Genomic DNA, 15123 nt, shown 5'->3' on the forward strand with positions numbered 1-15123 from the left:
CCTTTACTCAGGAGCAAACTAGGTCTTTTGAGGCTTTTGGAAACTATTTTAAAATGTCTAAATACGAAATTGCCTGATATTTGTATCACGCCTTGATGATAAACTCTTTCAAATACGTGGCAACTTTCTCCAAAAGATCAAAAAGCAAACCACTGCTAATTCAGCCGAGTGAGGGAAATTAAGTCTGAATTATACTTTTTAAGAAATCCAACTTATTGGTAGTATATTGTAATTAATCACAGGAAGGACTGATGGGAAAAAAGAATGGGCAGGTAATTCAGATGGAATTAAAAACTTTTCAAACTTTCTTCCTTCTGCTCCTGGCTGACATCCGTTTAAGGCAGAACACCCCTCAAATAACCATCTTTCCAATAGCTTTCCTTTGTCTTTTCCTAATGTACTGAACTAATGAGGAAACTTTGCCTCTTGTAGGGTCGGACATGGCCCTGAAAGGAGGTTATGAATGAGGAGATGTGAGGATGCAGAGAGACTCGCCATCTGCCTTCTGCCCTCCCTTCCCAAGTGAAACGGCGTTTTCAGAGGAGCCCCGTGGCTTCCGAATCATCAAATTCAATGGAAGATTTTAGTTTCGATCTTCAAACTTTCTGTTATATTTGACACCTTCAGCCAGATCCCTGGGTCCCACCACTAAGGGTTCTAATTAAATAGGTTCCATGATCTATATTTTTGAACAAACTTCCTAAGTTATTTTTGTGACCGGTCAGAGAGCACTGCCCTTCTTGAAACTCCTCCACTGGCTTCTCTGACCCCTTTGAATTCTGTTCTCCTACCTCCTGACCACCCCTGCTCTGTTTGCCAGGGCAAGCAGAATTACCCCTTCTGCCCCTGGTAACAGACACTCCCCCACAGAACCAGGAATGGACATGTGACCCAGGCTGGGCAACTATAGTCCTTCCCCAGGGTTCTTCTAACTGATGGGGAAGATTTTTCCTCTCAACTTGCAAGTCTGTGAGAACATACCCCATGCTGCCTGAGATCACACCCACAGCTGCATGGTGAAAACTCATGGATGGTAGGAGACAGTGAGGTCAACAGGCAGAGAGAAGCAGGGCTAAGGGGTGGAGGTTGAGGGCGTAAGAGAAGAATGGACTGACTGTTGGCAGTAGAGTCCCTGGATCCAGTCACTCCCTGAAGCGAGCGAGATGTGTCCCTTCCTGTAGTTTGGTTACATTAACCTATACATTCTCCTTTTTCGCCTAAACTATTTTGAGTGGGGTTGCTGTTACTTACAACTGAAGAGCCCTTCCCTAGTCCATCTCTTAATTGGCTTCCTGGCCTCCTCACTGTACATATCAGTGAAATTAACTCTTAAAGCTCAGAGCTCAAACCATCACTTGTCTGTCTCAAAAGCCACTCAGACTCCCAATGTCCTGGCATTAAGTACAACACCTTTCACGATATGTCCCCCAATTTGACCTTCCAAACTTCCTCCTACTTCACCATACAAGTGGCAAACCAGGATCCGGCCATCCAGAATACCGTCCTCCCCACCTCTGCCAATTAAAATCTACTCAAGAAAAAGAAAAGAAGGAAGGAACGTTCTTCCTCCTTTTTCAAGATCCACTTCACATTACTCTCTCTAAGAAGACTTTTCTAAGAACTTCCTTCCTCCAAAGATGTAACTGTACCCCTCTTCAGCCCCCACGGCAGTATCTAATGATCTCTGTCCTATTCCTCACCCCACCACCCACGCATTTACCAGGTCCACTCTAACCTTCCTCTTAAATATTTCTTAACTCAATCCCATTGCTCCTGCCACTCATCAGAACACTTACTATCTCCTTTCTGGCCACTCTGATAGGTCTCCCTGCCACCAGCCTTATCCTCCTGCAATCTAGCTGCCCACTGACACCAGTTATCTTTCCAGTATGCAAATCTGATCATGCTGTGCTCTGGCTGAGAGAGTTAAGACCAAACTTCCTAGCAGGCAGGTTAAGCCCTCCCACTCCCCAGTGACTTGGCTTCTGTCTGCCATCCCAGGCTCACCACTCCGCAAGAAGCTCCAGCTGGACCTGACTGTTTGTGGTTCCCCTCAAATCCAGAATGCTTTAACGCTGCTGGCCTTTGCACAGACAGTCTCCTCTGTCTGGGGAGGCCTCCTTCACCTCTGCCTGGTAAAGTTCCCACACTTCAAGGAGTCTCTCCACTGAGAAATCTCCTTGGATTGCCCTAGGTAACAGCACTTCCATAAGCCTCGCTTAATCTGGAAGGAGATGCTTCGTTTGCATACCAGTGCTTAGCACAGGGCCCAGGACAGCACACAGGTGCTCAGTAGGTTCTTTCATAGATACCAAAAACCTTTTCTGGTGAGAATAGGCCTTGTATGACCAAGGGACCTCGCACAAGGTCCAACTTTGTGCTTGGTCAACTTTATTGGTGTCCAGTCCGGTCCTGCTATAATCTTCACCCGACAATACCAAGTCACCCTGTGGACACTGACATCCCATAAACACTTTGCTCCTGATGGCACCGCTGAGCACACTGAGATTAGGAGATGCGCACTGGCGCTAGACTGATGTTAGGTTCAAATCCCTGCTCTGTCACTTACAAGCTGTGTGACCTGAACAAGTCTCTTAACTCTTCTGGACCTCAGCCTCGTCATCTGTAAGATGGAGCCTGCAGTAGTTATCTGTTTTTTTGTGAGGACTAAAAGAGAAAACGCATTTGGGATGTTTGCACAAGTGCCTGGTACACAGGTAATCAATTAAGTTTGCTGAATGAATGAGTTAATGAATGAGCAGCCCGCAGAATGGCAGCGGTTCTTAAAAGACGCATCTTTCTAGCCTGTTTTCCAGAAAACCCAACATCTGGTTCCCGGTGGAATCAGTTTCAAGTCCGGCCCCCGAGTCTGGGGTGAAGCCCTTGGCCGGACGCCGCCCGCCCCGTTCTCACGGCAGCTTCGCTAGCCCTGCGGCCGCCAATCACCAGGGCCTGGTCCCACTCCTAACCAGATTCACCAATAGGACCCGGAAGGCGCCACCTCGGGCTGCTTCCGCTACGTCTCATAGGCTTCCCGGCAGTCCTGCCCGCCCCTTTGACTACGTCCTCCGCGCGGCGCACTGTGGGGTTTGTAGTTTAGAAAGAAGCAGCGCTGAGAGTCCCGCCTGGAGCTTCAGAGGAAGGAAGAGTGGCCCTTCCCCCCACCCGTCCACCTACCTCCACTCCCCACCCCCCCACCCCACCCTCCACCCCCGCTCCACCTTTGGTAGATAAAGCGCAGGCTTCCCTGCCCTCCTTTCTAAAGAGCTGGAGTTGCTCACACGCGGGTTACCAGCGGCCCCCCAAAAACAGGAGCATTTTGCCCAGATAATTCAGCATTCACTGAAATTTTAGATTTCAGTTTCAGATCAAGGAGACATTCAATTCCCATATTCTCATAAGTGGACCTACCGCGCCACGGTGGGGGGTATGTTGGCAGCTCTGAAAAGGCAGCGGTGACTCCAGACTTCTCTAGCTTCCCAGAAGAACCCACTGCAGAACCAGCAGTCGTGAATTTATCCAGACCCTGTGAACCTTGTCTATTTCAAATTGTATTATCGTTTAAAATCAGGCAAGCTATCAATGGCTCCTCATTGCTCGAGATATAAAAATTCATACCCCTTAGCTAGGCGTATAAGGTACTTCATAACTATTTTGTATTTATTTTTGTGTGGTTACATTTTTAAAAACAGCATTCCTCATTTGCTGCACAAGAGAATCCCCTGGGGAGCGTTATAAAATATTGGTATTTGTGTCCCACCCTAGACCTGGGACTCTTGGGCGGATGGTGCAGGCTTTCATATGTGTTAAAGTTCCCGGGATGATTCTCCTGTGCTGCCAGGGTTGAGAATCACTGCTTTAATGCCTGTCAACACTGCTGGGACCCACTTTCACGGATCCGAGCCTTTGCTCTACACTTTCCTCTGTTTAAAGTGGCTTTCTTCCCCTTTCCGGCCTGGCGCGATGGTCATCCTGCCTGGCTAAGAGCAACTGCTCCCCGATTTCCTCCCGGCCCTCCCGCAGATCCCCTCCTCCTATAGCACATTATACATGCTTCTTTTCTAACAGCGCTGGAGTTATTTGGTTACTTGTCTGCCTCCCTGGAAAGGCTGTCCCTGAAGAGTCCTCTTTCATCCACTCCAGAGCCACTGAATCAGAATCTCTGGGGTTGGCCTTAGGTACAGTAAGCATCAATAATATTTGTTGCCTTGAACTGATGAAGCATCTCATTTGCTTTTAAGGCAATTAGACCATTGCACCTAGTTGCCTTTGATTTCCCTGGAAAGCTAAGCACCACTGTGTTGTAGTATCTTCTTCATTCATTACTTATTCATTCATCCAACAAATATTGTACACTATAACAAAGCCCTGGGGATTCAGGAGTAAACAGGAAAACATAGTTACCACCCTATGGGACCTGGAATCTATTAATATATTAGTTATAGCATAGTTATTATCATTTCTTCTGAATAATAATTGGAATTTTTTCCCCTTCTAGATACTATTTGATATTCACGGGTGAGGAGATGTCATATTCTCTTATATCCCCAGTATGTTGCTGGCACATTGAGGGCATTCTGTAAATGTTTACTGAATCAAGGTACCACATTTCATAGCACTTGTCACAATTTATATTTATTTGTATGATTCGTATTTATTTGTATGATTTGTATGATTATTTCGTACTTGTCACAATTCGTATTTATTTGTATGATTATTTGATTAACGGCTATCTGTTCCATGAGCTGTAAATCCCCTGAGGGCAGGAACTGAATCCCTTTTGCCTGCCATGCCTGAGACAAGGCCTGGCCAGAGCAGGTGCTCAATGAACATTGCTAAGTAAATAAATAAATACACATCAGGCACCATTAAGAACAGAAATGAAATCTCCCAACCAAATATCCATTCCTCTCTCTCATTATTCTTCCCCCCAAAGATAATTTTCTTCCTGAGCATTAAGGGATTTCTAGTTAGAGTGAGCGTGAGCCCCAACTGAGATGATGCTTCTCTTACTTACTTACAGGTTGACCTGGGCCTCTACTTCAGGGTCTTTTGTTGGCCACGTCTGCAGGGGCTGGATGCCAAAGGAGAGAGACGACTTGGCTTTCCATAGAAGGGTCTGTGCCATCTGACTCCCACTGGACCCTTTCATCAGCGGATCCATCAGTGGGCCTGGAGGCTGCAGTGCTGTACTGAAACAGAAAGAGTTGGGAAAGGCACTTAGAGAAGAACAAGGGCCCATCGCTGGCCCATTCTGGCCACTCCTCCACAGGGGCCAGCCCATCAGTAATGAGGAGGGGTAAAGCCAAGGCCCTCCCAAGACCCAGGTGCCCCACTAAGACAGCACCATGCCCTTCCTGCACACTGTGGCCTCGTGGCCCTGGAACCGTCCAAATCCTATCACATCCCTCAGCAATGAGTGGAGTCCTCCACACTCTCAAGTCAGCAGGGTCGAAGGTAAAAGGAGAAAAGTGAGCATGTGAACCATCACAAACTTATTTAGAAAAAGGCAACATTCACTGAGGAAGGGAAAGCTCTGTCTGGAGTACCTTCAGAGGATGGACCTCATGGCCATTGGCGTTTGGTCCAGGAGTGCCTGGTTTATCTCCCAATTTCCATTTAAAATAGCCAAGAAAAGCCATAAAAAGAGCCTACACTGGCAACAACACTGTAGACAAAAGGACTAAACCCACATTCAAGAGTAATAGCATAGAGGAAGTAAGCAGTAAATGCTTGCTGAATTAACAAATGGGAATAAATTGGGAAATGCACTGCTGAAACACGTCTGCTTCTTTCTCTGATGACACAGCGAGGAAGGAGGTAAGGTGATTCTGGGATGAAGGAGGGTGGCTTTGTTAGGGAAATGTAGGCATCCCTGCTTTTTCTGATTGGAATTACTTTCTGAGCCAATCAGGAGCATTCTTCCCCCACCTCTACCTCAGGTGACACACAAATTAGCAAAGAAAATCCAAATACTTGGAAGTGGGAAAATAAAAATAAAAAGCAATCTTAGATAACACTTATGTCAAAAGGGACTCTTTATAGTGTCTTCTTAATAAAACGCTGTGACGAGGCAAAAGACAAAAGACCTCGTGGTCTTATTAGTGAGGAAGAGGCATCTGCACAGGGAGCCACCATCCTGCTGCAGGGTTTGGATGCCAAGAGAAGTGACTCCATACAGCCTGGGTATTTGGAGCCAGATGGGCACTGCCCACTCCCAAGCTGCTACACTAGTACCAATTATAGGCTGCAGGCATGCCACAAAAGAAAAAAAGGCCACTCTTGCCAGGTCCCCCTGGTATTCCTCCTTTATAAGTGATGACCCATCCTCCCCCATCACCTTACCTGGGCCTGAGAAGCCACAGGCTGCATATCTGACCCAGACTGCTGGATAATCTTACTCTAAGCTGGCTTCAGGCCACTTATCTTGGCAGAAACTCTATAGACATGAAAGGCTCAAGCCTTCCACGTACGACAAATGGCAAGAAGGGAAGGTTCTGCTATGATGTCAGTTGTTCTTTACTCACTGGAACCTCAAGTCTTCTGCAACCCAGGGTCACTAGAGTTTATGGCTGCCTTAGCAATAAACAAACAAATAAATAACAAAGCAGGGCTTCTGGATGAGAGACATATTTTTTTCTTTGAACCCTCTAGATTTTTTTTAAATTACAAAAATAACACTTGTATGCAAAACATTTATTAAGAAAATGTTCCTTTCTTAATCATGCAAGTTAAAAAAAAAGAAAAGGAAAGAAACTGCTCCTGAAAGAAACCAATAAGCAGGACAGGGAGGTGAGGTTTCATTTTCAGGCAAAGTCCTGTGAAGGTTCAGCTTCAACTTGAGTGGAGCTGGGCTGTCCCACGCGGCAGCCATGCGCCACCTGTGACCACTGAGCAAGGAAATGGGTCAGGCAAAGCAAGACGTGCGTGTGTAAAACACACACCGGACTTGGAAGACTTAGTACAAATAACAAAGGATGCAGAACGTCTCAATAATTTTTATGTTGATTACATGTTGAAGATAAAGTGTATCAGAATTGATTTTAACGTGGCTACTAGAAAATGAAAATCACATACATAGCTTGCTTTACAATCTGCTCGGGGTTGATTACACCGCAGAGCTGTCCCACCTGCGAAGAGGAACCGAGAGCCCCGGGTCGGGGTGAGGGCTGTAAAGTCCCCGGGTACTTGGCACTCTCTGCACAGGTGGGCAAAGCAGCTTCGGTGAGCAAGGGCAGCCCACCTAGGAAGAGTCGCCACCCAGGTGTGGGTATTGGAGAAAAAGTGCACTGAAGAGAGGAGGGGAGAAGATTCCAGAAATGGTGAGGGGACCCGATGGCAGGCACGACATCCCCAACTCCACTCCCTTTCCTCTCCCAGTTAACGGTTTGGTATTATTCCCATCACTCCTCTCTCTACGTATTTGCAACCTTTATGTGACACACATACGGAGAATATATAATGCTCTGTGACCTGCAATTCTCCCTAAAGCACAGTCTTAGCCATCTTTGTAAATCAGTAAATAAGGTACATCTTAACATGGAACATTACAGAATGGGATAACCTCATATGCTGCTTACATTTTTTTAATCTTTAAATACTAAGATTATTTCATTGTTTTAGTGTTATTGTCTAGCCCTTTCATCTTTAAAATTTGTTTAGAAATACTTAAATGCTAGTTCCTTTAAACCTTTCCCACCATTTAATTTTGTCTTTTTGCCATATCTTTACCCTTAGAGTTTCTGAGTTCTTTTTTTATACTTTCATCTAATTCTTTAGCTTCATTTTCTAACTGTTCAGATGCTGTCTCATCACTGTTAATTTTAATCATTTTCCTCATTTCTGTTAAATTTTCTAGACTTAACTTTCTAATTTAAAAAATGTATGTTCCTCTTAATCTTCTGACATATTTTATCTTTCTTGTCTCACTATTTAAAATATTCAGCAGAGGAAGAACTTCTTGGAAAATGGCAGAGGAAGTGCTCATTTGCATAACTCCTTGGAACCCATGGAAATAAGAAAAAATAGCCCAATACATAGAAGAAAACTCACTGAAACAAGAGAATGACCAAACTCCATGCTATAATTCTGAAGATCTGCTGTATACAATTAATCGTGGACAGACTGAAAGCGAACATCAAGGTCTACCTAGCTTATATAACGTGAGGAAAATGGGCAAGAATGTCCTAAAGGCCGACAGTGCCCGATCTGGAGGGCTGAGGCCTGGAAGCATGGGCCGCACTGGGGCAGAAGCTGTTTGTTCTTTGTGTGTCACTGCCCCAACTTTTTAACAAGGGGTGGCCTAATCTGAGGAAAAGCTGAAGGAGAGAAGGAAAAGTATATCTTAAGAGCCATCTGAACCTCTTGAAAGATTATTAACCAATTACATTTGAACCCACTAAAAGAAGGTCCACGAATCATGGGAAATCGCACTGACCCAGACCCTCTTTGGAGCAGGCTGTCTGCCCTGAAGTGGCGGGGGGGGGGAGGGCTGAAAATTTAAGGAGAGTCCTGCCACGGGGTCACATACACCACAGGCACAGGGGACTCTGCAGACAGGAGGGCAGGCATGGGGGGAGCGTAAAACCAGATGGCACGTTCCCACTGTCTCTGTCCCACTTCCCAAGAAGCATCAAAGCCAGACCTCCAGCACCAGCTCTGAAAGAGAAGATTCACCATCGCTCAGAGAGGCAGGGAAAGGAGTCAAGGTGAATCTACCATATTATCAGTGGGTAAACACAGACCCAGACAGAGCTGCTTCCATCCCAGACGGACATGCAGGAAAAAATTAGCACAGGACCTATGAAAAGAGGTTTGCAAAAGGCAGATGACGAGTACAGACGAGAAGATTTTTAACAGGAATCAGATGAAACATATAACAGCTTTGTTTTCTCAAGAAAATGAGAGAGTAAGAACTCAAAACAAAAGATCAAATAATACATAGACTTCTCAAGGTTCTAGGATAAAAATCCCAGAGTGTGACCGGAAAAGGGTTGATTCACGTCGTGGAGGTGCTTTCTGGGAGGGGAGTGGGCCTGAAGGGGAGGAAATGAGGGCCTCTGTGAGTGAATCTCCCTGGCCTGGGGGCAGCCCTCAGAAGCACACAGCTTACAATTTTCTCCTCTGTGACTCCCAAGCCCTCAGGGCAACTTGAGTGTTCATATTGTGAGTCTAAACAGATGGGAGTAAAGAGAAATGTGGCCTCCTTCACAGTTAGTCCTCTGCTGATGGCCACGAGGACGCAGTCACTGAGAAGAACCGTCCAGAAGCCCGAGATGGGGACCAGCAGCTGTGGGGGCCATAGCCAGGCCTGCTGAGGCCCAGCGATGCAGCGAGAAACAGACCGCGGGGAAACACAACTGTGGCACAAGTGCTGTCTCTCTCATACACTGGTAGGTAGAGCCCTGAAGGCAGCAAATGTCATAGAAGGTAACAAGGTCTCAGTTCTGGCTCCTTCGATGTGGCTGATATCTCCCCTGGTGAGAGCTGCATGGATCACTGAGCTGCAACCATGATTCCATAAGGAACACGGGAAACTTCTGGGAGCCACACCCACTCCCTTGCGTTATTGATCTTGTATCCTCATTCGGATTGTAGGCTGAAAACAATCTTAAACGAAGCACAAGTCATCATTCTTGCTTATCTGCAACCAAAATCAGCAGCTGGGGCCTGAGCTGGCTCAGTAGCCAAGGGAGCAGTAACCCCTACAGAGCTGGGGTCAGCGGCAATACAAATCCCTTCTGTCCCCAGATCGAAACTGCCCCTCCCGCAGGCCGTCACTCCCCACCTTGCAACATTCTTCCTCCGTGGCACTCACGGCCACTGGAGCCTTCCCAGTTATGTGTTTGTTTACTGGTACACTGTCTGCCTCCCACCCTCCCTCCACTGGAATGTTAGGTCCATGAGAGCAGGGGCCCCATCTGCCTTGTTCACGGTCTACGTCCAGTGCCTAGCACAGAGAAGGGCTCAGTAAATATGTTTGTTTGTTTGTTTGTTTAAATAAATAAATTTATTTATTTTTGGCTGCGTTGGGTCTTTGTTGCTGCATGTGGGCTTTCTCTAGTTGCGGCGAGTGGGGTCTACTCTTCGTTGCGGTGCGCGGGTTTCTCATTGCGGTGGCTTCTCTTGTTGCAGTGCACGGGCTCTAGGCGTGCAGGCTTCAGTAGTTGTGGCATGCAGGCTCAGTACTTGTGGCTCGCGGGCTCTAGAGCGCAGGCGCAGTAGTTGTGGTGCACGGGCTTAGTTGCTCCACGGCACGTGGGATCTTCCCGGACCAGGGCTCGAACCCGTGTCCCCTGCATTGGCAGGCGGATTCTTAACCACTGCGCCACCAGGGAAGTCCAGTAAATATATTTTGAATGAATAATTGACTACGGGAATGCCGCAAAAATATGAGGAAAGTGTTCATATGGAATAGAGAGACTTTGTCGGGCTGTTCTGGCCCTGTTTGAACGAGGTCGCTGGTGGCCCCAGTCAGACCGCTATGGGACCTACTCTATTTCTTTATCAACCTCTGGCAGGCAGCTGCTCTGTGAGGACTGTGACAAGTGGAGCAAAGGCAATCCATCTGCCGAGCATCAGCCCAGGCCTGATATATGGCACTGATGCTAGGAAAGACTTCATGGCTGGCAGCTCTTCTAAAGACACTTGTCTCTCTGGTCATAAAATGCGAGACAGGCATTTATGTCCTAACTTTCATTTGTGTTAAAACTATGCAATCACCGACACTTAACTGTTGGAAAATCCACTTCACGCTGCCATCTGAGTCTTGATTTCCCATTTTTACCTCCTCGCCCACTAAAACGGCTCCGAGATAGGCGTGCCAGGTATGTAGCCGCACACCAGTGTGCGCTACCAACTTTGGATCAGTGTGTCTTATTTACGTTTGCTGTGATTGAAGAAAGATGCTGTCTGTGGCAGATACTTTGGAACAACTTGCAGAAGTTGGAAGGCTAAGACGTAATGTCCTAACCTGCTTGGCAGTTTAGAGTTCTGGACATGATTTAGAGTCCACATGCTAAATCAGATGCACTCATGAGAGACTGGTGGGGAACGGAGCCAGGCAGATGAAGAGAGAGGACAAAGGGCATCCGCTTGCTTTTACAGATCATGACAGAGTTGTTGTGGTCCTGGAGTCAGCAGCTTCTTGATTCTCTGGCTTTCTGAGGGAGCAGGGACAGCTTTGTTCAATGCTGCACGTGGGCTTCCTCTAGTTGTGGCGAGCGGGGGCTACTCTTCAATGCGGTGCATGGGCTTCTCATTGCGGTGGCTTCTCTTGTTGCGGAGCACGGGCTCTAGAGCGCAGGCTCAGTAGCTGTGGCGCATGGGCTTCATTGCTCCGTGGCATGTGAGATCTTCCTGGACCAGGGCTCGAACCTGTGTCCCCTGCATTGGCAGGCGGATTCTCGACCACAGCACCACCAGGGAAGCCCTGCAGCTGCTTCTTGATAGATCAGCTTCTTGTTATGCAGTGGCAGCCTCCCTGATCAGTGCAGAGCACAGTGGTTCTGGGGGCAGGAGTTGTGACTGGGAGCTCAGACTAGAATCTGCTCTCCAGCCCTGCCAACAATTCTGTAAGCACTTAATTTCCATATCACTATTATATCTCATTCTGTTTCTACCAGGTAAAGTGGATTCTGTCGTCTGCAACAGATTACTGACCAATAGGCCTTATATAGTGATGTCTGTCCAATTGGGTTTTGAGCTTAACAGTTCATGTGACCCCGTGCAGAGTGCAGAGTATGCACAATCTTTTTCTGGTGGGAGCAGTGGTATAACCTCCAGTGGGCAAGAAAAAGAGACTCTGTACTTTGATGGGAAGACATTTTGCCTTGTGAGTTTAAAAGACAGCTTGCTCAAAGCACTAGGCATTTCTGTTCCAATCAGTAAAGAGGTGCTGAAGGGCAACCAAAAGAACACACACTGGGGCTTCCCTGGTGGCGCAGTGGTTGAGAGTCCGCCTGCCGATGCAGGGGACACGGGTTTGTGCCCCGGTCTGGGAGGATCCCACATGCCGCGGAGCGGCTGGGCCCGTGAACCATGGCCGCTGAGCCTGCGCGCCCGGAGCCTGTGCTCCGCAACGGGAGAGGCCACAACAGTGAGAGGCCCGCGTACCGCAAAAAAAAAAAAAAGAACACACACTAATTGCGGACACTTCTAAGGTCACTGCTACGCTGGAGCAGTGGCTGTGAGATCACTACCTCCGACCTGCTTTTGTGTTGTCTTGAGCCTTTCCAGGTGTGTCACCTAAAACTGTTGTATCCAAAAGTGCACTGAAAACACAGAACAGTTGAGAAATACTAGTCTAAACTATAGATGGTTTAACCTCCAGTAATAAAAATTTTACTGCATCTTGGAGTAGCCATGTTAGCTTGGGGCACACTGACTGCTGGAATGTACTTTTCGCGTATTGAGTCCAGTCTGTTTTATTATCGCTCGTACCCACTGTGATTTTAGGTCTAGCCCTGGGCCATGCACAGAGTGGGCCTGATTCCATTTTCATACAACACCCTTTCAAATGTGGGAGGGCAGCTTTTATATCCTCTGTGAATTTTCTCTTTTTCAAGTAAAACACCCCCTCTCCCTACTGAAATCCTTTTTTTCTTTACTGGACCATTCCCATCAGACATAAATATGTTTATAAAACAAAAGCAGAACACTCCAAACCAGAACCAAATAAAACAGTTTTTCAACTCACATCCCTTCCACTCCTGCGAAAAGCTGACTAGTTTCACTGTTTCCAGTTCCTGTCCTTCCATTATCTCTCAAAGCCAGTCCAGTGCGACTTTCATCCTTACTGTTCCAAAGGACAGCTATTGTCAAAGGCCACCTATGACCCACATGATGCTAAACCAATGGTCAATTCTTAGCTCTCCACTGGGTGACCCAGCAGCAATATCTGACACAAAAAAATCATTCCCTCTTTCTGTTTTTTTTAAAAATGTTTATTTACACTAATTTCTCCCCCCCCCCCGCAATTAAATTACATCATGTATCCATGACACAATGGTTTCACATATAAGTTTCAAAGTCTAACTTTTACTTGGGATTTATATGAACAGTTAACCTAAGTCCATCAAATCATAGTCATCCTTCCCACTAATAGTTTATTTATTGATTCCCTTTTCCTAAAGTCTCCTGATATCCCATACATTTTTTCCCACAGTTTTTTTTACCTTTCCCTATTTCACTATGATTCATAGTCACATTAAAGAACAAAACAAAAACCTGGATGCATTCTTTCAAACATTTCCTACCTGAGGGTCCACATCTACACTGTCCAATAAGGCAGCCACAAACCACACGTGGCTCTTGAGCACTTAAATGTGGCTGCTCTTGGGCTTCCCTGGTGGCGCAGTAGTTCAGAGTCCGCCTGCCAATGCAGGGGACATGAGTTCGTGCCCCGGTCCGGGAAGATCCCACATGCCGCAGAGCGGCTAGGCCCGTGAGCCATGGCCGCTGAGCCTGCGCGTCCAGAGCCTGTGCTCTGCAACGGGAGAGGCCGCAACAGTGAGAGGCCAACGTACCACAAAAAAAAAAAAAAAATGTGGCTGCTCTGAAATACAAAGTATCATGAGAGATTACTACAAGCAACTCTATGGACAACCTGGAAGAAATGGACAAATTCTTAGAAAAGCACAACCTTCCAAGACTGAACCAGGAAGAAATAGAAAATATGAAGAGACCAATCACAGGCACTGAAATTGAAACTGTGATTAAAAATCTTCCAACAAACAAAAGTCCAGGGCCAGGTGGCTTCACAGGTGAATTCTATCAAACATTTAGAGAAGAGCTAACACCCATCCTTCTCAAACTCTTCCAAAATATAGCAGAGGGAGGAACACTCCCAAACTCATTCTACGAGGCCACCATCACCCTGATACCAAAACCAGACAAAGGTGTTACAGAAAAAGAAAACTACAGGCTAATATCTCTGATGAACATAGATGCAAAAATCCTAAACAAAATACTAGCAAACAGAATCCAACAGCACATTAAAAGGATCATACACCATGATTAAGTGGAGTTTATCCCAGGAATGCAAGGATTCTTTAATATATGCAAATCAATCAATGTGATACACCACATTAACAAATTAAGGAATAAAAACTATATGATCATTTCAATAGATGCAGAAAAAGCTTTTGACAAAATTCAACACCCATTTATGATAAAAACTCTCCAGAAAGTAGGCATAGAGGGAACTTACCTCAACATAATAAAGGCCATATATGACAAACACACAGCCAACATCGTTCTCAATGGTGAAAACTGAAACCATTTCCTCTAAGATCAGGAACAAGGTAAGGTTGCCCACACTCACCACTCTTATTCAATACAGTTTTGGAAGATTTAGCCATAGCAATCAGAGAAAAAAAAGAAATAAAAGCAATCCAAATCAGAAAAGACAAAGTAAAACAGTCACTGTTTGCAGATGACATGATACTATACATAGAGAATCCTAAAGATGCTACCAGAAAACTACTAGAGCTAATCAATGAATTTGGTAGAGTAGCAGGATACAAAATTAATGCACAGAAATCTCCTGCATTCCTATACACTAATGATGAAATATCTGAAAGAGAAATTAAGGAAACACTCCCATTTACCACTGCAACAAAAAGAATAAAATACCTAGGAATAAACCTACCTAAGGAGACAAAAGACCTGTATGCAGAAAACTATAAGACACTGATGAAAGAAATTAAAGATGATAAAAACGGGTGGAGAGATATACATTGTTCTCTTAGGAGAACAACATTGAGAGATAAACATTGTTCTCTTAGGAGAACAACATTGATTCTTAGGAAGAATCAACATTGTGAAAATGACTATACTACCCAAAGCAATCTACAGATTCAATGCAATCCCTATCAAACTACCAATGGCATTTTTCACAGAATTAGAACAAAAAATGACACAATTTGTATGGAAACACAAAAGACCCAGAATAGCCAAAACAATCTTGAGAAAGAAAAACAGAGCTGGAGGAATCAGGCTCCTGGACTGCAGACTATACTACAAAGCTACAGTAATCCAGACAGTATGGTACTGGCACAAAAACAGAAATATATATCAGTGGAACAGGATAGAAAGCCCAGAGATAAACCCACGCACATATGG

The 15123-nt window shown here is 45.8% G+C and overlaps 1 protein-coding gene across 1 annotated transcript in view; it reads right to left on the reverse strand.

Moving 5' to 3' along the window:
- Positions 1-15123, reverse strand: part of GARNL3 (GTPase activating Rap/RanGAP domain like 3) — a 152493-nt gene that overhangs the window by 122969 nt on the left and 14401 nt on the right. The window contains exon 2 of the mRNA XM_060013298.1: positions 5022-5192. Coding sequence (XP_059869281.1) covers positions 5022-5164 — 143 coding nt within the window. The 5' untranslated portion in view covers positions 5165-5192. The remainder of the gene's footprint in view (positions 1-5021; positions 5193-15123) is intronic.

Source organism: Delphinus delphis, chromosome 6 (assembly GCF_949987515.2).
Source record: "Delphinus delphis chromosome 6, mDelDel1.2, whole genome shotgun sequence".
In the NCBI taxonomy this organism is placed as follows: Eukaryota; Metazoa; Chordata; class Mammalia; order Artiodactyla; family Delphinidae; genus Delphinus; species Delphinus delphis.